The sequence below is a fragment of the Notechis scutatus genome, chromosome 1 (assembly GCF_049901735.1).
Source record: "Notechis scutatus isolate UNSWTSFEM ecotype Mainland chromosome 1, rNotScu1.2, whole genome shotgun sequence".
NCBI lineage: Eukaryota > Metazoa > Chordata > Lepidosauria > Squamata > Elapidae > Notechis > Notechis scutatus.
This window is the reverse complement of record NC_142009.1, coordinates 250,196,219-250,219,929: the sequence shown is the minus strand read 5'-3', so window position 1 is coordinate 250,219,929 and position 23,711 is coordinate 250,196,219. Positions and strand designations below refer to the sequence as shown.

Sequence of the window (23,711 nt, the reverse complement as noted above, 5' to 3'; positions counted from 1 at the left end):
TTAACCTATGAAGCACAGTTGCTTCCAGTATTGCCTACTTCAGTTAGAAGTGACCTGTCTAATTTGCATCTCCCCAAAATCAGGATGTTAAAGGTTTGTCTCAGTCTTCTTCATCTCTATTAAATGTCTTTTCCTCTGGAAGTTCAGTTGGCATCCACCTGGATGGATTTAGAAGAGTAGTTAAGAAGGAGCTTTTTGAAGTATCTATTTGAATGGGAATGCCAGGTAGATTATTGATTTTGTGACTGTATCTTTATGTTATAACTGTTAACTTTATATTATGAATTCTGTGCATTTTATTTATTTAAGTAGTTAATTGTTTTATAGATTTTATAAACTTCTGGAATCTTAAGAAGAGTCATCAGAACAAAGTTTTTCATTCTAAATAAAATTTTCCATTGTGAAAAGCCTTTCGGTGTTATATATGTTCATGTATTATGAGATAGTTTTGATTTACTCATTATGAAAGAACATTAGGCATTAGCATACTATGGAGTTAACACTGAGCTGAAAAATAGAATGCAGTGTTTAAAAATCTGTTGTGCATTGTAATAAATTTAGCATAAATCTAGAGCTATAAAAGATCCAGATTAGGCCCAATTGTGTACTTGTTTGAATTTGCTGTGACTAAATTCTACCTATAACTTGCTCTGGAATGCATTACAATGGATATTTCCCCTACCTCTCCACTTTTCTAGAGATAGGATTTCCTATTATTCTACTACCCTAAGCCAGATGAAGGAACATAGAGGAAACCAGCAACCTTTGTTATTGCAACCCCCTCAAGAAGAAGAATTCCATTTCTAACCCAAAAATATAAATAAACACACACACAGACACACACAGACACACACACACACACTATGAAAGTTAACTTTTGTCCTATATCCACAGGAATAATATAACTAATGGACATTAGGAGATCTTACCAAGAGAGGCAATCCTCAACTTAAAACTACAATTGGGAAATATTTCTGGTCACAAGTTGTTATGGTGATGAGGCATCAACCTGATTGGACCTGATTTTTATGACTTTTTTGCAGCAATCATTAAGCAAATCCTAGTTAATCGGTAATTTGAGTTTGTTAAGCAAACTGGTCATAACTCTGAACCCAATTTTTTTAATGGACATTTTTTTTTTTTGCCAGAAACTGGCAAAAAAGCAGCAAGTTGTGGTTATGTGACCACAGGATGCTGCAACCAGTCGTAAAGATGAGCCCATTGCCAAGCACCCAAAATGTGGTTACAGGACACCTGGGGTGTTGTGGCATGACATTTTATGATGGCCAGAAATTCTTTATGAGCTATAAAGCACTTATTCTGAACCAGTCATAATTTCAAACAGTTATTAGTTGTAAGTTGAGGATGACCTGCAAAATAATACTTGTTGCAGTGAATATTAATTTATCATATTTTTCAGTAATTTTTGGTTTACAGCATCTCTGAAAGGAAATCATTTATATTCTCATTTTATAGGAGTACTGCTAAACTGCTGAGTTCATCTGTATAAGTACATTCAAGCAAAATCCAAACATAGATGTCAAACATGCAGTATTACATATCCCAAATGCAGTTACCTATATACATAGATACAACATGCTAAAATTCTGCATTTCCCTGATACTATTTAGATTGGGGTTAAATTTGTTATCGTTATCTGTCCAAAATCCAGGAAAGTTTTTGAAAATTCCAAGAAAAAATAATGATAAGATATAAGGAATCATTTTTATGCTTTTCTAAACAAAAAAGTTGTGTGGTAATGTATACTTTAAACACAACACTTTTTATATTTGGAAATGTCCATATATTTTCAGTAGTAAAAAGAAAGCATAGTATTGTATTCTCTACTGTTCAGTTTTCTGCACTGAACTCTAGTATATTAAGAATAATATATGCATCTTTCCCCTACCTTCACATTTCTGAAGACATTGGAAGAACATGAAGGTGAAACAGGTATGAAATCCAAAGAAGCCCGGAAATACATTTTCAACTGTTTGGATGATATAGTGCATGTGAGTACATGTGTATACATTTGAAATATTTTGTATTAAGAGCCTTTTGCCTCTTAATTTATTTTGTTGTAAATGTTCTCTGTTCAACTTTCAGAGTTCTCCCTTTTGTTTTATCTGGAGCTTTGCTTACAGGGGGCACTTTGAATTGCATGGTATCCAGATTTATGTATTCATCTGCATGTTCTATCACTGCATGTGAAATTAATGGAATTTCACTTCTTTAAGTAATTCAGTTTGCCTCTTGCCTCAATCCCATCCCATCCCATATTGTTAATAATGTATAAGGATTCCATGCCTCCAAGAATTTTGAAAATCTAGATGTGAAACGTTACTTCCTTGCCATTTTTAGCGTCCTTTGTTTTATCGTGTGAATTATCCTGTTACAATACCATTAAACTAATGTAAACTAACTTTAAAGTGGAGTTGGTCTTTAATCTGGCACTTGAAGTACACTTGTTTCTTTATTGTACTTGTTTAAACCTGTGATACTTTCAAGCTATTTCCTTATTAGCAGTTCCTATATTTCTTTGACCACTGCCGTTTATCACTGTTCTGAATAACAGTAGGTTATATTACAGTATATAACTGGATAATAGTAGTTTATATTACCTACTGTAATATAATATTATTGAACTTGATCCAGTTCACTGTATTGAAGTCTGAAAGACTCCAGAGCAGAATGGGTGTCTTTCAGCCAGTTGCACACCCTTCCCAGTTTACTTCCCAGGGTGTTGTTCAGGGGACTAAAAATGGGAGAACTTGAAAATCTGGACAAAAAGTGAGATATATGCTGTAATACAATGTAGAATGAAATTTTTCTGGATTTAATTCAGATTTATAGAACTTGCTATTGTTGATGTTGTAGTTCAGAGGTGTCAAACTCAAGGCCCGGGGGCTGGATTCGGCCCACGGGGTGCTTAGATTTGGCCGGTGGGGCTGTCCTGGAAACAGCGAAGACCCGGCCTGTGGTGCCTCTGTCAGCGAAAATGGAGATTGCAAGCTTCGTTTTCACTGGCAGAGGGTTGCAGGAGGCCATCACAGTTGAAAACGGAGCTTGGGGAGCCCATTTTCACTGGCAGAGCACTCGGGCCACCACAGGCATCCCCCAACATGAGTGACATTATGCTGGCCATGCCCCCTCGCCCTCCCCGAGGTCAAACACAACCCTGATGCAACCCTCAATGAAATTGAGTTTGACAACCCTGTTGTCGTTCTATTATAGGATGCTGTTTTATGAATATTTATTATTTGGAAAACAACCTGAAACAAACCGTTGCATCTAATTATTCAATGCTAGGTGAACATGGTGATGGATCTAGAAGGAAGTGATCTTTTGGCAGAGAAAGCGGACAGAAGAGAGTTTGTCAGCCTTTTAAAGAAAATGCTGTTGATTGATGCTAACTTGAGAATCACTCCGGTTGACACACTGAGCCATCCTTTCGTTACCATGAAGCACCTCCTTGATTTTCCTCACAGCAACCAGTATGTCCTATAAGACACTTTTTATAATGATCCTGGCTGAGCCCTTTTCACTGGGTCCCATGATGTGTTGTGTGTGATCTGTGGTATTGGGTTCTGGAAAACCTACTCCTGACAATGGCCTCTTCCAGTATATGAGCATTCATTTCACGATGATGTGGCTGAGGCAGCATACCTATTACAGAGAGCTTTCAGATGGCTGATAAGTGCATGAAGATTAGAAGTGTTTTTTTCTCATGCTTCAGCAAAAGGCAGCACCTGGCTGGCTTGGTTTGGGCCTGGTTTGGGCCTGGTTAGTGGGAAGTCTCCAAGGAATCCTAGGGCTGAAAAGTAAAAAAAAAAATTAAAACAATCCCAGAAGGTGGCAATGGTGTCCATGAAACCACCAGGAATACAAATGAAACTTTACTCACTTTATTGTGTATTTTGTACAACTGCACATAATCAAAATTGGCTGTCTTATCCCTTGTTGCCTTAATAATGTGCTCATTTATAATGCAGATGTAGTCTGTTGCACAGAGTAACATACTAGTATAGGGAGAAATCATAATTTTCTAACAGTGTAGAGCAGGAAAGCACGATGCCTTTTTAACACATGCACTGTTTGCATCACTACAGGACCTCAGTAGTCACTGGCACATGAAATCTTATAGCTGTGGTATAGTCAGTACCACAGTGAGTACACACTTTAGCTACTTCTAAAACTCAGTTTGACTCTAGGATATGGAGTATGCCAGTCTTTTGTGACAATTCCTTTTTCCTTCTCTCATCAACAGTGTGAAATCATCTTTTCATATCATGGATGTTTGCAAGTACCGATCAAATTCATATGAGATAAGCAATTGCAATAAAACAATACATTTGGGACCAGTTGCTGCAAGCAACACACTAGGTCTGATGCCCAATTTCACCAAGATTGGCGCAGTGCAGAATCAGGTAAGCATTTGTAATTTGACAAAAGCTTTCTCCCCATATGTCTATCTGAGACTTTAGAATGGGGCAAGTGTGTAACAGAATCATCATAGTAGTAGAAAAAGAGAGACTTTCAATAAGAAAAATATGAATCTGCATGTTCATTGCATGGTTGGATTGTATAGGCCTAGGGTATTTTATGCTTTGAATTGAATTGTAAGTTAAACGTTAGAAAAATCAGCACTAGCATGATCTGCTTCATCTGATGTAAGCTCTTACCCTCAGACACATAACCTTGATAAATATATTATTTATTTTACCCTCAGACACATAACCCTGATGAATATCTTTATTCATTTACATGTGAAATATTGGGTATGTTTGAAATACATAGGGAAACGGAAAATGCAAGTGCTTCGTTATTCCCACGCTTATTTGTATTACCTTAAATAGAATGTTCACATTTCCTTCTTAGAGATATGTACGTGACAGTTCTCATAGTAATCATGCAGGTTTCCCCTTAGATGAAGATGTGGAAGTCTATACATGCTGCTTGTAGCCATAAGCATTATTGTTTGCCATGCCTGAAGTTCCTTGGACTATTCCATGATTGAAAATATAAACAGTTGAGAATCCACAAGGGATTACATTTTAGTATTTATCCTTCTTCTGTCTTGGCTTCTTACTTGATCCCTTACACAAGAAAGAGGAGGGCTGCACTGATGTGCCTTCATATAACTCTAATCTGAAGTAACAACTAAGCTCAGTAATTTCATTTGTTCTCTAGAACAGATTTCTTCACACTTTTGAAGACTTGTTATAAAAAAAGTATTCAAAATCCCCTTCCATTCTCCCACCAAGAAATAAAGCTGTAAAGAGAGAATTGGCAGTAAAAGAGAACTTGCGCTGTTGTAATGTAATTATGCCAATGTAGATGTTAAAATGGTTTGAAGTCCACAAAACTGAACCTGCCAATTGCTGTCCCAGAAAATCGTTCCACTTATCAGAAGTATAAAAACTAAAGTGTTTATTCTGTATGCAAAATTATCTTTTCCATTTATCTGGAAGGTTAATGTTTTAACCAAAGAAATGCATGTTTAATGATAGTGGTGTACAGGTTGTTATCACTTACTGATAGTAATTGGGAGCAGGAACCATGGCACTAAGCAACACGGTCTTAAGGCAAGGCGCCATATAACAGCACCAACCTACGACTGCAATTCTGATTGCTGTCATTAAGTGAACACCTAGGCAGCTGCAGCATCCCACAGTCAACTGCCAACTTCCCCATTGATTTTGCTTGTTGGAAACTGGCAGTGAATGTCACAAATGGTGATCGAGTGATTGTGTGACCACCAGAGCACTGAAAGAGCTGCAACTACTTGGACATATTTTAAGTCTGCCACCATTGTAACTTTGAACTGTCACTGAACGAGTGGACAATTAGCAAGGACAACCTATAATTTTTTTCCTTAAAAAATTGCTGCAAATGATCTTGGCTGCATTTGAATGTGTGTGCGTGGGGGGGGGAGGGTTCAAATAGAGCAATATTGGTCTCAAACTTCTCTTGGAAAATATTTTACAAAAACCAAGCTAAACACAATTGAAGCTGTACACTCTAAAATGTTTTATTATAGTGCCCTCCTGTGGTCAAATGCTGTTTCTGCTGGTTTGTGTTAAGTATCAAGTTGAATTTCATGTAGGGTATTTGTTTCCCACTAACTAGTCAGTAGGAACATTATATAATCCTAAATAATCATGGTAAACCAAACATAAACTTATTTATATGACTTAGAGTTTTGTTTTGTTTTAAGCAAAATTCTGTGCATTTTACCTTAACCTTAAAAATGTAACAGCCTGTTTGCTGATTTGTAATACACTTATTGTTTCAGACATTAGCTGCAACAGCCCATGCAGTTATGCATCCTGGGATACCCTTACAGGCAGGAACTGCTCAGTTTGGTTGCAGTGATGCTTTTCATCAAACACTGATTATATGCCCCCCTGCTGTCCAAGGTTTGACCTAATTTTTATGTTTATTTTTTTTAATCATTTAAATAATGTCACTATTGAAATTTCTATTACTGGCATCTGCTGTCACTAGTAGGAGCATCTTGCTCTTTTTAGGGGGGGGGGGGTTAGAGAAAGAGAGGCTATATTTCTGGTCAGTGCAATAAAGCATGGATTAGAGTGGAAAGATCTAGTTTATAGGAGGAGTGGGTTTTAGTCTGCCTTTAGGCCTGGAAGCTAAGTGACCCTGGAGAGGTCATTACCTCTCAGCCCCACCTACCTCAAAGGGTTGTGGTTGTTGTGAGGAAAAATGGGAGAGCAGTATATATGCTGGTTTGAAATCCTAGATGAAAGGCGGCAGGCTAAGAATTTGATACAGAAATTACACCAGCTCTTCCCTTAAAAGCCTGTTCAGTAGAACTGGTAACCCAGAATAGGGGAGGCGGAAGGCCTGCTGAAGGAGAGGGAATAGGAATAAATGCCCCCTTCCCTTTTATATCTGCATCTGCTGCCTACTGCAAATGTAACAAGCCCTGCATTTCTGGAAAATGCCTTTAGAATCCAAACCTCTGATTGCCATGATTATAAACACTGAGAAATCACTTAATTGCTTTCTTTTAATGGTTCTAGCTTCATTGGGGGGGCGGGGGGAGGAATGAAGTTCTTTCAAAACAGCTTCAGATTCAATATTTAAACATTCCTGTTAATGCTGTATACACAGAGTGCACGCGTATTGGTGATCAGTGTTATAAGAAGACTTGACTGTATCAAGTTCCTCTTCTACATTTAAAAATAAGATTTCATTAATACCAATTACAAAGCATTTTATTGGTCATTTAAATATATTTATGTGCCCTGGAGGAATCAAAACTTGAATATTACTTGCTTGCCATTTCAGCTAAGCTGATTGAACCCTTTGTTTGGCAATTGTCATTTCATATCTTTTTTTTTAAAAAAAGAGCTATAACACTTACTGAAAGAACCCCTTTGGGAAATTGGTTAATGTGTTCTTCCATCCCAGAGAAATGCACAAGATGATAATGATGACAATGTACAATGATGCCACTGCCTATTGGAAAATGAGGGGTGTGTCTTGATTGACCCTCAGTGGGTTGCTTATGAATTTAGATTAATTGTGCACCTGTTGGTACTTGTTGCTTGTGCGTGACAGAGGTTGTTGGGTCATATTTTATGAGAATCTTGGTCTTTTTGACTCCTCTGGCAGCCTTATGCATCTTTATCATTGATGCTCAGGACTGTGGTGCTAAAGTGGTACGGACTTGGTGAAAATTCAATTACTGCTACGTTTAAGTAGTATTGCTGTCAGCTAGAACTTTCAGCTATCTATTTGCTGGCTGCTTAATCCCAGAACTACAAAGGGTATCACTGATGAGTGAATGGTTTATTTGATACAGCCAACACTGTTCTATAATTTGCAGCCTTATATCTCTTTCTGGTGCTAGGTGTTAAGCTTTACTTCAGTTTAGTATTTCAGGATTACTTAATTTGCATTTTAGCCATGGTGTATGTTACTGATGCCTTCATCTGTTTAAACCAACACAGAGACACATAACCTCTTGGTGGCTGCTTATTTTCTGATGGAACTATGCCTCCTGGAAACTTTTATTTTCCTTGTTCAGTTAAGACAGCCCAGCATCCTCAAATGAGAGATGGATGACATGCAGGAATGTTCTTGATTGCTAAATTATGATTTGGTAATAAGGTTGGAGCCAAATAAAATGTACTGAGAGAACAGAGGATACATGACTCCCAACCCCATATTTCTTTATAAGCTGGGAAGCAATTTTTGAGTAAAGGTCTAAAACCCTTTTCTTCTTTCTGTTTCCTGCTATCATTCTTTTTCTCAAACTACTCAGCCAAACTAAGGGAGTGGAAAACCTGCCTCTGATTTGAATGTGTCTCAAAAAGTAGATGCAGATAGGCCTTAACTTAACAGCTGCTTGCTTAATGGTGGTTCAAATTAAAGATGTGCTCAGAAAGAGTGCTTTATGGCCTGTAAAACACTTCTGACTGTTGCAAAATGGTGCATACCCTAGTCACGTGATCACATAAAATCTGATTGCTTGGTAGCCTGCTCACACAACCAGTTGCCGAGTGCCTTGTGATCATGTGATCATCATTTGCAATATTTTCTGTCAGTTTCCTCAGAAAGTTAGTGGGGAAAGTTGCAAGCCTGTGCCGCTTGCTGAGAGAACTCCTGGTCATATCTGAGGGCTGACTGAAAGAATTCCCTGCTGAAGAATCTCAACTTAGGGCCTTATTGGGTTGATGAAATCTCTGTGTGAATGTCTCTCTCCATTCAGAGGCTGAAAATCCTTCTTGGATTTCAGCGGGGAGGATTTTCAACTCCTCTGAGTGGAGACATTCTCACACAGCCTGTTCTAGGCTTTCCAGGGTCTCCCCCGCCCCACTGATTTATCCCGTGCTACTTACTTGGGACCCCATCCATTTAACAACCCACAAGATTGCTTAACCACAACCAGGAGTCTTGAGATTGTGGTTGTTGAGACAAGCGATGACACAATATCTCACTTAACAACTGCTTTGCTCAATGGCCAAGATTCCAGTAGTGGTCATAAGTCATGGGCAACCTGTATAGTTTACATTCAGGGGGAAAAAAGTTCTTCCTTCAGAGTTGATTCCAGTCAGTGTTGCTGTGGGGAAAATATGTGCCTTGATCCTTGCTCTGTGAAGTGCCTCAGGATTATTAAATAACTGTATAATACTGTTGGGAAATGTCATGTTGGCATGGAGTTAAGTATAATTAGAATGCTAAAGATGCCCAGGTATATATTTCAACCTCTGGGTGAACTGGGTGATGCCGTTGAGATTCTATCCCAATGTCTGTAAGCTATGGGGTTCTAGATGGAGATGAAAAGGTTTGGTTCAACCCAGGTTATGGCGTGGGAGCCTTAAGGCACTCCTGTCTTTATTTTGGATAGGGCTGCACCTCACTAAGGAGCATAATTTGAGGTCCTCCTAGATTCATGACTCCTGCCTGAAGACAACTTTGGCTCTTCAGAGGGTCTTTCAACAAATCCACTTTGTGAACCAGTTTTGTATATATTTTTTTAATTGTGGGAGGGGTGGGAGTGTTGTTCACAATCACTTAGGTCTCTTTCAATTAACTTTACATGGTGTTGTCCTTGAAGGTCACTCAGCAGCCAAGCTGGTCCAGAATGTAGTACTGCAGATAGTTATTACTACGTAAGGAGCTGCATTGTTTGCTACTTGGTTTCCAGGTGCAAGTCAAGGTCCTGTTTATTACTTCTAAAGCCATTCCTGGCCAGGCCCGTTTATTTGCAGAACTGCTTCTCTCCATTTACTTATCCCCATCTGATATAAGTCCTGAAAGAATTGACATGTTCTGGGTCCCATCACGTAAGCAATATCACCTTGGCTGATTGAGGATTTGTGCCTTCTCTGTCCTCATGTTTGCCCTGTGGAACAGCAATTACTCCAAAATCTAGATGGCCCCAAGTGCTTGCCTGCCTTTTGTAAGACTTTGAACACCTGTTTTTCCTACCAGGCATTGGACCAGGAGATCTTGTGACCTTATCTTGATTGATTCTTTCTCTTCAAGTGCTTCTGACACAACATATTTATTATTTTGTATTATATTTTATTCTGTAATTGCCATTTGTTGTTTTTCATTGTGTTCATGGGCCTGAGTCACATGTTAAGTGGGCAGCTCTGTAAATTAAATTCGAATCTCCTATAATCCTTAATTTTGTTTCCTTATTATTTTGTATCATTATTAAGCATTATTCTTGTCTGAATTAGGGATTCCTGCTAATCATGGGAAAGCCAATGGGTACTCTGTGAGAGTAGATAATGCAGTGCCTTTGGTAACACAGGCGCCAACCTTACTTCAAATAAGAGGAGTCCTCTCTCAGGTATGTCAATTAGTATTCTACTGCAGATTTCGCATTTTCAGAACTGCACATATTACTTGATGCTGTTGTTTAATTTTTTAAGTTAACATGTCCATTTGTTCTACACAAATTTAAACTTTTTTTATGCATGCAGAGTTAAAAAAATTTAGTTATGAAAACTGATACTTGATATTACCGAAAACTTTAGAAACTTTTTTTCATTTTGCTCTTGATGATACTAAGATCCAACTTTATATCTTTTTTGTGTTTATAACAGACGTGGTCTAATAGAAGCCAGCAGCTATTGTTTCCCACATGGCAACACATAACTCCTATGGCTCCTGCTACAACACTTGCTTCTGATTCTGTGGCTGGCCCACAGAGGCTTGGAGAATGGGGGTATGTTGAAGTAGTATGCTTTGTTTTATATAATTTTTCTTTAAACATACCACCCTCGAATAATGCTTTATTTTCTCTGTCCAACCCAGGAAAATGATTCCTCATGGTAACCATTACAACTCAATAATGACCCAGCCACTCTTAACCAATCAAATAACTTTATCCGCTCCTCAGCCAATCAGTGTGGGCATTGCACATGTAGTTTGGCCTCAACCCACACCTACCAAGAGAAATAAAGTGAGGTTAGTATTGAATATGATTTGTGGTTAATTTAGATGTTGCCATATTTTCAGAATCCCTTTAAAAAGGGGGCAGTGTATTAGAAATATTACATGCTTGTCAAGTTGTTGATATACAGTAGCTAAATGTTTATTTATAACTTTGGTGACTTTAAAAATTAAATATTGTATTACAATACAAATTTGTATGGAACCTATTGATTAAAGCCAAGGGAAGCAAGCCAACTCGCTTCCTCGAAAAATGTAGAATTTTTCTGTCCTCTGATTTTATCTGTCCTTATCACAGTGGCTTTAACTGTGTCTACGACAGAAATATACTTTGGTTGGGTTATTTTATTTTATTTTTTTAAAAAGACTGAGAGACCTAGTTAGTTGTTCCTAAATTTATGTGCATGAGGATTTATCAAGTTTGAACTATTGAAATTAGCATTATAATAATAGTCATAATATGACTTAGAATAGTATTAAGAATAGTCTTTCTTTTGCTGGCAGCAAGAAACACTGTAAGTGCTCTGTGGAGAAAATGTACCCCATCACTACAGAAGTTATTTACAAAGGTATGGGACATTTCAGTAATGGAGAAACCTAAGACCGGGAAGGACAGTTACAGTGGTGAACTGTGTTAAGTAATCCCTGATTCGTGTCCACTGAAGTCATTGAATATAGTTCCTGATGATTTCAGTGGATTTTGAATCTGATACAAAAATGTCTATGGTGTTCAAGCCAGCATTTCTTCATTTCTTCTTTCCTTTTTTTAAAAAAACAGTACTTCCAGTGTATTGTTGTACATCTCATGATAGATCCAACTCTGAACCTTGCATTCCAGCATATGAACAACCCTGCTTGTGATACACAATAGTTATCCAAAAAGTTTTCCATTACTATTCTGGAAAACTACATTTTTCATGATACCTGTATGTTCATTGTTTTATGTTTCACATATTTATTTATATTCATCGATGTTTCAAAGTTTTTATGTCATAGCTTAAATTAATTTGGTAAAGGTAAATAAAGTTAGTGCATTTATTCTGTAAAACCATTCTCACCAAGGATCTAAATAAATGTCTTCTTCACAGGAATAATGCATTACAAAATACCAATATCCAATCGGCATTTGTATCTCCAAAGATAATTAATATGAAGACTGATGAAAAACTAAGTTTGGTAGAAACGCAGGACAATCATAATTCAGAGAGGCAGGAAAACAGCTATTGTATGCCATCTGTCAGGCAGGATCTTGACCCATCTGTTTCAAACAAGCAGCGCCAGGCTATCATCATTGCAGATTCCCCAAGTCCAGCAGCCAGTGTGATTACCATCAGCAGTGACACAGATGAAGATGATGCAATGCAGAGGCATTCAGTTGCAGAGTAAGTAGCTGCTCCTGTTGTACTTATAATCTGTGGGTGTGCTAGTGTTTATAAGGTGAAGACCGTAAATCTTGCATTAATAAAGGGCTCCCCCTTTTTTTTTAAAAAAAAGGAGTCAAATGGATTTTTTTTCTGTATGGTAAATACCATACAGTCATTTGACTCAGCTTTTGTTAACAGCTTTTTTAACTGAAATTTGCATTTGTAAACTAGAAGGGCCCTGAACTGTATATGACAAACAAAAATAAGCTAATGTCTGTGTGCACGTTCGGTGATAATGTATTGAAAAATAGTCCACGAACAGTGTATGTGCACAGCATGGCATTGCCAAGCATGTATAGCCACAGGCTTACCAAGTGACCCTTCTCCCACTGCTGCAAACATTTGTGGGAGATATAACTACAAAAAAGAAGCCTGAGACACTGATGGAGAAAGACAGAAGTAAATCTGACCAAACACCGGTACAAAGTGAAGTCTGAGTCTTAGGAAGTGGTCAGAAAGGAGATGAAGTATTGCTGCTTTTCTTTTCCTCTTGTGTTAGTAGGCTGTCGTCCAACTTAGTAGGGAAGAGATGGTCAATACCTCTGCCTGGCTACTCTAACCTATTTTTACAACATTTTGCTGCTAAAGTAACTTAGATTTGCCAACTTAGATTTCCTTTGATTCTTCATGGGGAAAAGTCCTTTGTGGGTGAAGGGTTGGTTCTCTGGGCTTGTGGGTTAAGTTTCCAAACATTTCGTTACCAGACTAGATAATACCTTCAGTGGAGTTTAGGGGATGTCTGTGTAAATGTTCTTCTCTTTGTAAGGGCTTCTGTGGTCAATAAGTCTTGTGATGAGTCGGTGTGTCAAGCGAGCACAAAATCCTTTATGGTAATTGAGAAAACTGTTTGTACTATTTTATCTAGACTTCTAGTCTGTGAATCCTGGTGAGGATGATGATGATGATGATAATTACTTTTTAAGAAGATACTTGGTTGATACTTAGAATGCTGGCAGCACCAGTCAATGATATTTGTGAATGTTAGTAGGTAAGGCATGAGTATGTGCCTCATTTTTTTTTTTCAGATGCAAAGGAAGTCTTGATTGTGAAGCTTGCCAGAGTACACTAAATATTGACCGTGTGTGTTCATTAAGTAGTCCTGACAGTACTTTGAGCACAAGCTCTTCGGGACAGTCAAGTCCTTCCCCTTGTAAAAGATCTAACAGGTAGGAATTGTAAATAATTACAGCAGTGAATCACATCTAGTGCTAACTTTGCAATTTGTGCTAATGAGGCATGGGAGGCATAGTTTTGTGTCTTTGCAAACATATTTTTTTGCTATTATTTTCTTCTTTTTGTGTGTGTCAAAACCAAGATGAATTTACATCTAACTTGCTGTTACATATGAACAGGAACTAGAGTTAATACTTTTAAATAAGGCAAGTTTTGTTTGAAAATGGGTAACCATAATCTCTGTTTTTTATGTAACAGCTTCTGTTGGTTTTCCCATTTCAAAGAAAGAAAGATTGGAGTATATTGTTGTGTTGTGTATTGTGCTTTACTTACCCAAAAGCTTTCTTACAACTTTTTTTTGTAGGAGCTTTATGTAAGATCTAAGGGTCCTGATGTTAAAGTAGCAATTCAGCAAAGTTATAACTGTGTACAAACCCCACACACCTCATTGTTTTAAAGCTGTAAGCTAACAAAGTTCTTGTGGCTTTGAATTCAGTGAATCAATTTTATTACATATTCTTAAAATATAAATGATTATATTTTGAATAGTTCAACAGAGAGGACAAATATGAGCAGTTTTGTTCAGTTGGAAGTCTGATCATTTACAAACATAAAACTATCATGCTACTCTGACAATTGCCATGACAACTAGGTTTCTCTAATTTTTTTAAAAAAGACATTGGTATTACTAAAGCTGAGGGCAAATGTTTGACAATTTTTTGTTGGGGGAAAAAAAAGGAAAAATCTTAATAATTGTTAGGTTAAAGACCATCACCATATTTTTCGATCGTCTTAAAAGCATTGAATGGCTACAGTTTACGTGTCCCCCTTTTTAAAAAGACATCTTTTTTTTTCCTGCTCGTAACAAACCAGTTAGATTTGGTTATATGAGAACATCACTTAAGGTAAATGAAATTAGCAGTTGCTAGGAAGAAAAGCTATTTTGAACAGTTAATGACTCTGGTGCTTTAGCTGATCAGGACTGAAAAGAAGCTGCTACAGTACTGCTTTAATAGTGATGGATGGCATGCATCTAGGATTTGCTAAAGACTTCCCCCCAAAAAGTCTCCCTTTTCTTTCTTTCTTTAGCTGTGATTGGTAATCCAGCTAAATTGGGCCAGCACTCAGTAAATCAAAATTAAAATTTTGAATTTGCTTAGAATTATCCTTTTTCATATTGGATGACTGAAAACATTTTTTTAATACTGGCCTAATATTTTTGGATTTTGAAGATACAGAAATGTTTCTCAGTACTTCATGCTGCAAAAAATATCTTAAAAAATACATGTGAAAGTTTTGATTCATTTTGGTCTCAGTTCCCTTTTGAAACTTCAAAATATTTAACATGAAAGAATTTCTGGTATTCGGTTTAATAGGTTTTGAGTATCCCTCTGGATGTATACTGTTATATAACAGATAAATTCTTAGTGGTGCTTTCCTTTATATTATAGCATATCAGATGATGAACAGGAAAGTGGCTGTGATACTGTGGATGGTTCTCCCAGCTCTGACTCCTCAGGCCATGACAGCCCATTTCTAGCAAATCGTTTTTCAGAAGCCTCTAATAAAAAAACAGAAACCAGAGCCTCTGCCAACCTAGAAGCCAAACCAACTGTATGCACTGTGGTTGTGCCACCAATGAGGATACAGAACAGGTTAAATGTCGACGGGCAAATGACAAACTCAGGTACTTGGGGGGAGTGGGTGGGGTTGTTTTCTTGGTCAGCCTGTTTAACACTGATTGCTTGCAAATGTTTGGGTAGTTGATTATTCTCGTTTCCTGAATTGCTCTCAAATCCTTTAAAAGATTGTATCTCTGGAAAACAAAGATGTCCTATGTAGGAGCTTTGCATGAAAGTCTTCGGGCAAAGGAGCATGTATCATTTGTAAGTTTATGCTAGAAAATGTTAGAAAGCGCGGGGAACTTTTTCTGCAGGATGGACCTGACGTGCCATTTTTACAAATTGCTTCATCATTGACAGTTCTTCTGGAGAAGTTTTACTGGAACAAAAACAGCAGGAAAAAGAGAGGATTTAGAGCTTCGACTTACAAACACACTTACTTACGAGTGGAATTTCCATTGTAAGTTGTTGCTGTCTTAGGCAGAGTCAGATTTGAGGACAATTCTTACAGTGATCATTAAGCAAATCACTGCCCTAATTAAACGTATCATATGATTGTTAAAGAAATCCAGGTTCACCAATGGACAATAGCAAAAAAAAAAAAGTAGCAAATCATGATCATGTTGTCACAGGATGCTGCAGCTGGTGCTAAATGCAAGCACCTAAATTGCGATCACGTGACTGCAGGGGTGGTGTGATGATTGTAAGTGCAAGTACAGGTCATAAGTCTCTTTTTCCAGGGCTGATGTAACTTTGAACAGTTATTAAATGGTTGAAAGTTGAGGATTACCTGTTGTGTGCATGACTTTCCATTCACTCAGATTTTATATAATAATGAAGCCGATTAATGTCTATATAATCCTTCCTCACCCCATCCCCCAAATAATCAGGATTGATGAGGTCTTCATCCCAAAACCTCCACAGAATTTTTTAGGTAATGTTTAATATCAGCAATACAAAGTTTTTATTTTACTTGAATAATAAACAAAATTATAGAAGTGACCGTATTTGTATTTTCTTAGTTAATACCTGCCAACAGCTGGTAAAACGTCGATCTGCTCGTGTAAAAAGCAACCATTCTTCTGGCTTGGGTAATCGTCAGCGAAAATTTATGTCAGCATTCCATCAGCAGCATTCAAACCTCAGTCAAGTACGTGTGAGAATATTATATTGCAAATACAATTTTCTAACTCATTCAGGCTGCTCATTTTAATCTAAAATTGTTTGCCACTGTTGTAATGATTCCTTGATGTAAATTCCTACAAGCCAAGAGCAACATCAATAAATACAATGTATTGTCTGTGACTGCTTCTACTTCTTGAATATTTATCTTTTACTATTTATAACATATGCTGCAGAGATTTGTATCTCTAGGGCAAGATATATGGTGCTCAAGCCTTGAAGACTTCTCAATTTAGCTCTATAGGAGCTGTTGTTTCAGTTAATTAGATGTATCACAACTATTTGAATGGAATGAACTCATTGTAGGAAAGATACTTTGTGTGTGAGAGAGAAAGCAGGCTCATGCATGTGCAAGCTGGAAAAATGTTGTTTTTTTCTTGTTTTGTTCAAAACTGGAATAACCTAATGAAATATACCAGCAGTTCATTCAAAGTAGATAGGAAAATGCTATTGTCCCAATGGATTGCATCTGCATATGGCTATATTTGGGAACTTGAAATGGGTATTAAACAATTTTTTTACATCATTGTTTGAAATGGTATATATTAGAAAAAAAAAGGAAGAAACATACTTCCTGTGGTATTTGAGACTGCATTAGTAGGACAGAGAGAAAGGATTAATCTTTTAAAATTAACTACTATTTCTCTTCAACTTCCTTGAACAGGTTCAGCCATTTGGATCTGGGTCTCAGGAGTGGAATGGAAACTGTGGTCATTGGAGGCAGCAGACATTCATCCCAAATAATGTTGCTGGTCATGCATTCTCTCTTCCACATGGAAGTCCCACTCATACTTCAGTTCATGCACAATTGGCTGGAAATACACATCTTGGAGGACAGCCTGCAATTCTACCTTACCCATCATCTGCATCCCTCAGTACTGTTGCACCTGTGGCCCACATTTTTGCATCCCCATGTACCTCAAGACCAATATTACATCATCCCGGTTACAGTATTTCTCATCACGGTGGCATAGTTCATCAGATCCCAGTGGGCATAAATCCCCGACTATTGCCTTCTCCAAACATTCAACAGACTCAATATAAACCATTTTTCCCACCACATTCTTACATTGCATCACCTGCTTACACAGCATTTCCATTGAGTCCAACAAAACTCAGCCAATATCCATTTATGTGAGATTCAAATTACAGTATGCTGTCATATATACATACACATACACACACACACACACACACACAGATATATATAGAGAGATGTGATTTGAGAGGAAAACATGGTATTTAATAAATATTAGCCATGGCACAAGAAAAAAAAATTTTTTTTTTAAATCATGTTAGACTTGGGTGCAATTTAAATAACCTTGAGCTTTAACTCACTTTTAATGTGTGTTTTGCACATTTGGTATAAATATGTCTTTAGTCATGTTACCTTCTTACAAAATAACTCCAAACAGGTGACTTAAGGGAGTAAAAATTCAATTTTGCTCCTACTATTTTTATAAAATTGCCTTCTGATCTAGTGCGAGGCACTTCTACATTTGGGAAGCCATTGAGTGTACAGGTTTAGAGCAACATGCACATGTCATCAGTATCATGTATGAGTAACTTGTTTGTATTATGTATCTTGATGTTCTGTGTTGAATCACATACCTAAAAAGGTTGAAATGTTCTCCACATTGCATGTGTCCCTTGCATGGACAAAAATGCAGTTGCCTAGAATACTGCTCTTAAATGTTGGTGTCTCAGCTGCATTGTAAACCGGTTCCCACATAGTGCCTTAAATATTCAAGGTTGTTAATGTCACTGCATTATAAATGTTGAAGACTGCAGCACTTAACATTCAGATTTGTTGATTCTTTGATAGATTAATGCACGCTCACTACTTTCTTTTTTGTTGTGCGTGATATGATTTTAGTACTGGGTGAGATTTCTTTTTTGGAAAACAGCATGTGTTGCTGTTAAACGAATTCCGCTGTCTGATAGTTTTCCTTAAAATAAGCTTCAAGAAAAGCATTTTGTAGTGTTTAGGAAAAGTTGATTCATTTAGCTTGTTGAATTTTTTAAAAATGGTGTTTTATACTGTCTGGTGGAACTGCAATACAATCTAAAGTAGTTTATTTTCAAAGTGTTTTATATCCAACTGGATTTAATAACCTGTTTAAAGGTATAGTAGGAATTATCTGGGTAGATAGCAAAAGAAAATAAAAGCAAAATGCTTGTTGATTCATACTGTGGTTTCATCTTAGCTTGAGCAAACCATGCAGTATTTAATAAATAGTAGCAGAATATTTACTGTTGAAGCTTGAAATGATGTGAGTACTTTTTGTGCAATTTTTCATTTATGCATGGGAGAGGTTTTAGCTTTTTTACATTATGGTATTTGTTCTAGAGTTTGGGGAGTATTTTCTTATTTAAATACATTCCATCAGGGACAACAGATGACATGCATTTTCCCTAGGTAGTCAATCTCTGTGTTTATTTTGTTCAGATGAAATTGCTTTTGCAGCACCAAAGACTTAATCATCTATTTTCTATAAAAGGTAGCAACTTTTTTCATAGACCTCAAATATACTGTAGTGCTATGGTGGATTTAAAGGAAGTGAGGCTGTGATCTAGCTTGTGAGGCAAATAATAAATTGCATCATTTATCTTGAATGTATCATAGATAAGCTGCTATATAATGATTGCCACTTCAAATAGCTGTGAAATTAGGTGATTTAACTAGTTTTTAGCCTTCTAATTTCTGTATGTCTAATTACATGAAATGGAAGTAGAGGGTTGATTTTGTTTTGTTTCCTTTCATGTTTGGAGTGTTGTAACTACTATATTGTAAATGATGGAAAACAATTCGCATATGTTACTTTGAGTGTGTTATTTGCATCAGTATTTTATCTCTATTAACTATCATTGCATATAAGTGGCTGTATTCATGTAATATAATTTTTATGTGTTCATATTGACATTGTGCAGACGCTTAAACTACTTACTTACCTTTTTAAATAAATGTTCCTGGAATATGGTTCTTGCAGCATAGACTGGAATAGGAGTGGAAAGAGTTTCTTTCAAGCACAATCCTATGCATGTTTATTTAAAAGCGATCCTACTGACTTCAGTAGGGCTTGCTTCTAGGAAAGTGTGCTTAAGATTGAAGCCTAAGTAGTCCAGCAGTTGAAAGAGTTTTTTTCCTTTGCTCCATTAACACAAGCAGTGTTTTATTTAATGAATGTCTAATTGAAATAAATGTGCCTGCATCTGAAATATAGCAGTATTAGTTCATTTAAAAAAAACACACAAGACCAGCAGTACATTGTAATGACCGAACATGGTAATAAATTCTCTCTTTCCCATGATGCTTGAAGTACAATCAGAGAGCCACAACTCTGCGGGCCCAGTGGAGGCAGTTTTGCCACCAGCCTTATTGAGCAAAAGCACTTCTGAAATACTGAAAAGATTAAAAACCAGTTTGTGGAATTGAAAGAATTGCTACTGAAAGAAAAAAAAGACTCAGTAGGCCCATATTAGTCATTGAGTGTACCCAAAGGAGTATGCTGGATTTCAACTTCAGTGATTTCTCAACAGATAATTGTATGCATTTTGTATAAACAGACTTCTCTTTATGTATGTATCTCTCTTAACACAAGGGTAACCTGATACCTTTGAAAACTTGGTCGTTTTCTGAAACTTACATAGAGGAAATCCAGAAAATCACCAAGTAAATTTTTCATTCTTCTTAATATTTATGGTTCTGTAAATTCCTGTCTTAAGTTCCCAGTTTTGGAAATGGGGTTTCTTGAGTGCTGTCTCCATTGCTGGCATTGGACTCACCAAGACTCACAAAAAACATAAGATAACTTACTTTTCCACAACAATTGAATGGAGGAAAAAGTTATCCTTAAAAACTGCATCTTCCTTTCTCTGAAGTATTTACTTTGCTTTTCAGTTGCATTCAGGATATAAAGCTAATGGACATGAAACAATATGCCAGGTTAAACACTAACATTTTATCAGTATACTCCAGAAGAATCCTGTGGCACTTTGTGTACTGTAAAACATACATTTTTAACTTTTCAGAAGTGAAAAATAGGATCTACCACAACCAACACTAATAATAATATACAGCCAGTTCTTTAATGAGATTTGCAAAGAAGGATTGGATCGTAATGCCCTCTCTCAGGCTGTAATCCATGATTTCACTCCAGAGCAGTCAAGTTGACTCTGGTTAGCTATTGAATAGCTTGGCTACTTGGTGGCTGTAGCTAATACTTTTTAAATAAAACACTGCACGATAAATTGTGTACTATTTTTAATTTGGAGAGTAATTTTTATATTAATTCCTTGTATTCAGTTTTTAACTTTAATTCAGGGTGTGTTATTGATCAAATATACTACTGTATTTACTGATTAATTTGCTTTTTTAAAAGAAATACTCTGTACTTAACTGCTAAATTTAACTTGATTTTTGTTAAAACTAAAATTCACACTGCAAACCATAGATTTGTTTTAGGACTGAGTATATAGGTTTGGTTGTTAAGTTTGAACTATTATCGCTTAATGGTTTGGAGAATTGTGGCTTTTTTGTTCCTGATTTCTGTGCTACACTAGTTTGTCATGTAGCAATTGCACTGTGCAATATTACAATAAGAGGACTGGGAAAATTTTTATGGATATAATGTTTCCTACAGTTTGCGATAGTATTTCTCTCTAGTTCTCAGCGATTTAAATGTGACCAAGCCTTCTGTACTTTGTCACAAAAAGCGGGTTTTCCAGGTGACTATTTTGGTGAGTGTCAAAATAAGAATTTATGGTGTAATACTGTCAAGATTCACTTTGAATTAAAATATATATTGCAGCAATTGCTCTTGTTGGCTTTTATTTATACTTTTTTAAAAAAAAAAACTACATTTGTCAAGTTATATCCCAACTCATGAAGGCATAGCCATGTTTAGAAGGGAAGATCAAATCTTTAGCATCATTTCTTTATTTATCAAATTTAGATACCACTCATCTCCATCTCAATATTTGAATTTTGTGCTGATAGGAAAAGTTTCAAAGTGGCAGGAAAGTATTTGTGTTGACACCTTTAGACAAATTGATAGAGGAAAACAAATCTTCTGTAAGAATATTTAATGAACATAAAGTCATTACATTTTATGGGAAAATGTTCATGACATTCCTATGTATAAAGTTCTGCTCTAAAAACATGAGAATTCCGCATAAAAATAACTTTAATGAGCAAGTTGGCGCCATTAATTTAAGAGAGGAAGACAAAGGGAAGGAAAAGAAATAGATGTGATATATTTGGTGGTGAATGTTGCACCATTGTATGCATTTAACTTGAGATAGTAAAAAACCTGCCTTGTGCACAATGCCCAGAGTTTTCCAGGCTATGATAGTAGTCTATTTCTAGCATAACACGAGACAAGAAATCAGGCTGAAAATAAAAAAAGTATAGCTAGTTTAGGACTATCCAACTTCAAAATTATGGGCATAGCTGAGGAAACAAACATAGGTAAAATTATTCTAAACAAAGATTTGAGAGGTTTGAAATCTTTCATACAAATCCTTGTGCATTTCCATGCAGTGGTGAGCTAGTATTTATCCTATTCATAGTTTTCCTTCTATTGTACTCTAAGAAAAAATTGTGGTCAATTTCTTCTTGATGATTCTGGGTATATTTTGTTACATAGATGATTTATGATTGCCATTGAGTTTCCTATAGAATTGTACAAGTGAAAAACAATGTATTGATGGTCAGGACTATATTATGTCTTTGTGCTAGTACTTTACCCTTGACACTTTGTTCTGTGCTATCAATCACACACAGAATTAGTTTCTGGTACAAACTCAAGAGTGTTTAATTTAAAACAAAGTAGCACAGGCACATGTTGCAGACTTTCTGCTATAAATGCCTAGAAAAACGACAAGAGCTTACTTTTCCAGAGAGACAAATCACAGGTCCAAGAGCAGTCGGTATCCATTTCAAAGTCCAATCAGGTAATCCAACACGGCAGGAGAACAGAGTTTTAGGATGGGGCTGTGAAGTTTTATTTGCTCCAAAGAGCTGGACAGGCACATACTCTTTTCTTATAGTTCTCCCTGCTAACTTTCAAGTAGGTCACTTGACTTTCTTGCTCTATCCTTTGTAATTTGCTATTTGTTGCAGGGCTCAGGATCTCACCCAATTCAGTTTCTGGATCAGCTAGCCAAAGTGGCACCATATGTCCTCAAGTGTCTCTTTTACTAGGTCAGACTGGCACTTAGCTTGGTCAAACATTTCAGTTTGTGAATTTGAATTTGAACCCGATTTCCTAAATCATCTTGAGGTTCCATCTACTTCTTGATGTTGGGCTGTTTTGTGTACATCTATAACATGTATGGCATAGAAACAAATCAAGAATAAAATCCTTTCATATTTATTTACACAAGCCCATCAGTGTTTTACATAACTATTTCATTGCCAGATTACCCAAAGTGTTTTTCTCATATGGGTATTATTACATTTATTTTTGCAGAAATAAAACCATATAGCAAATTTGTACGTGGCATTTCAAAGAATTGGGGAATAAATAAATAGTGTTAATAGTGGGGAATAAATACAGTTAATAGTGGAGAATAGTTATTTCAAATCTGGTTGAAGATAACAGATTTTTTTTAAAACAACATACAAAAGAAAGACGTGAATTGGGGACTATACTCAAAACTAAGCATGCAGTTTTTATGGCTGGCATTGATTGATAGATTGATTGATGCTAGCACCACATCATTCCTATTTCCTTATAGAAGTTTCAAATGTATTGTGGAAAATTTATCCATTTATCGTAAAGCATGTGATTAGAAAATGGCTGTGCAATATCATTATTCTATGCCTATGTTGTATTTCAATTTGATTTCAGTCTGGTTGAATACAGTTTGTTGACCAAGATGAAATGGTTTTTGATTGTTCTATTTAGTGGCTTGTGTAAGAACTGCAAAGGGAATTGCATGTGTATTTTGCATAAATTGCATGTGCACCTGCTAATGTCCTATGGAGCTGCTAACTTTGATTGTATTTTTCCAATCATGCTGAAAATAACTTGGATAGGAAGCATTACTGTGTGGGTTGAACTTAACCTATTTCACAAAAGCCATATGTTCTTGTAGGCAGAGTCCTGACTAACATTTTTTCAATTGATTTTTCAATATTTTCAGCATCTGGTTTCTCTAGGCATATCTCAAAAATAAACCCTAATTAAATGTTGAGAATCTTTAAAGGTGGAGGAGGAGGAGTCTGTCATCCTTGTCAGAACTGACAGTGGTATTTGGTGAAAATGTATGTTTTTAAATTATCAGAATCTTGTAAATGCTTTTAGATTATCTTATGTCCTGTCTTTTCCAGAGCAGTGGATACAGTGGTTTTTGTGTATCCATATATTAA

The 23,711-nt window shown here is 36.4% G+C and overlaps 1 protein-coding gene across 7 annotated transcripts in view; it reads left to right on the top strand.

The window, feature by feature from the left end:
* Positions 1 to 21,150, top strand: part of HIPK3 (homeodomain interacting protein kinase 3) — a 97,367-nt gene extending 76,217 nt beyond the window's left edge. For 6 of the 7 annotated variants that reach the window (XM_087951030.1, XM_087951033.1, XM_026664801.2 and 3 more), the window contains exons 5-16: positions 1,926 to 2,012; positions 3,310 to 3,494; positions 4,268 to 4,427; positions 6,296 to 6,419; positions 10,218 to 10,330; positions 10,587 to 10,708; positions 10,798 to 10,950; positions 12,024 to 12,317; positions 13,385 to 13,525; positions 14,984 to 15,219; positions 16,177 to 16,304; positions 17,001 to 21,150. In XM_087951030.1, the coding sequence (XP_087807156.1) occupies positions 1,926 to 2,012; positions 3,310 to 3,494; positions 4,268 to 4,427; positions 6,296 to 6,419; positions 10,218 to 10,330; positions 10,587 to 10,708; positions 10,798 to 10,950; positions 12,024 to 12,317; positions 13,385 to 13,525; positions 14,984 to 15,219; positions 16,177 to 16,304; positions 17,001 to 17,474 (2,217 nt within the window). In that variant the 3' untranslated portion in view covers positions 17,475 to 21,150. Of the gene's footprint in view, positions 1 to 1,925; positions 2,013 to 3,309; positions 3,495 to 4,267; positions 4,428 to 6,295; positions 6,420 to 10,217; positions 10,331 to 10,586; positions 10,709 to 10,797; positions 10,951 to 12,023; positions 12,318 to 13,384; positions 13,526 to 14,983; positions 15,220 to 16,044; positions 16,104 to 16,176; positions 16,305 to 17,000 lie in introns of those variants that run through there. The other variant, XM_087951034.1, reaches the window with a different exon arrangement.
* Positions 21,151 to 23,711: the final 2,561 nt, after the last annotated feature.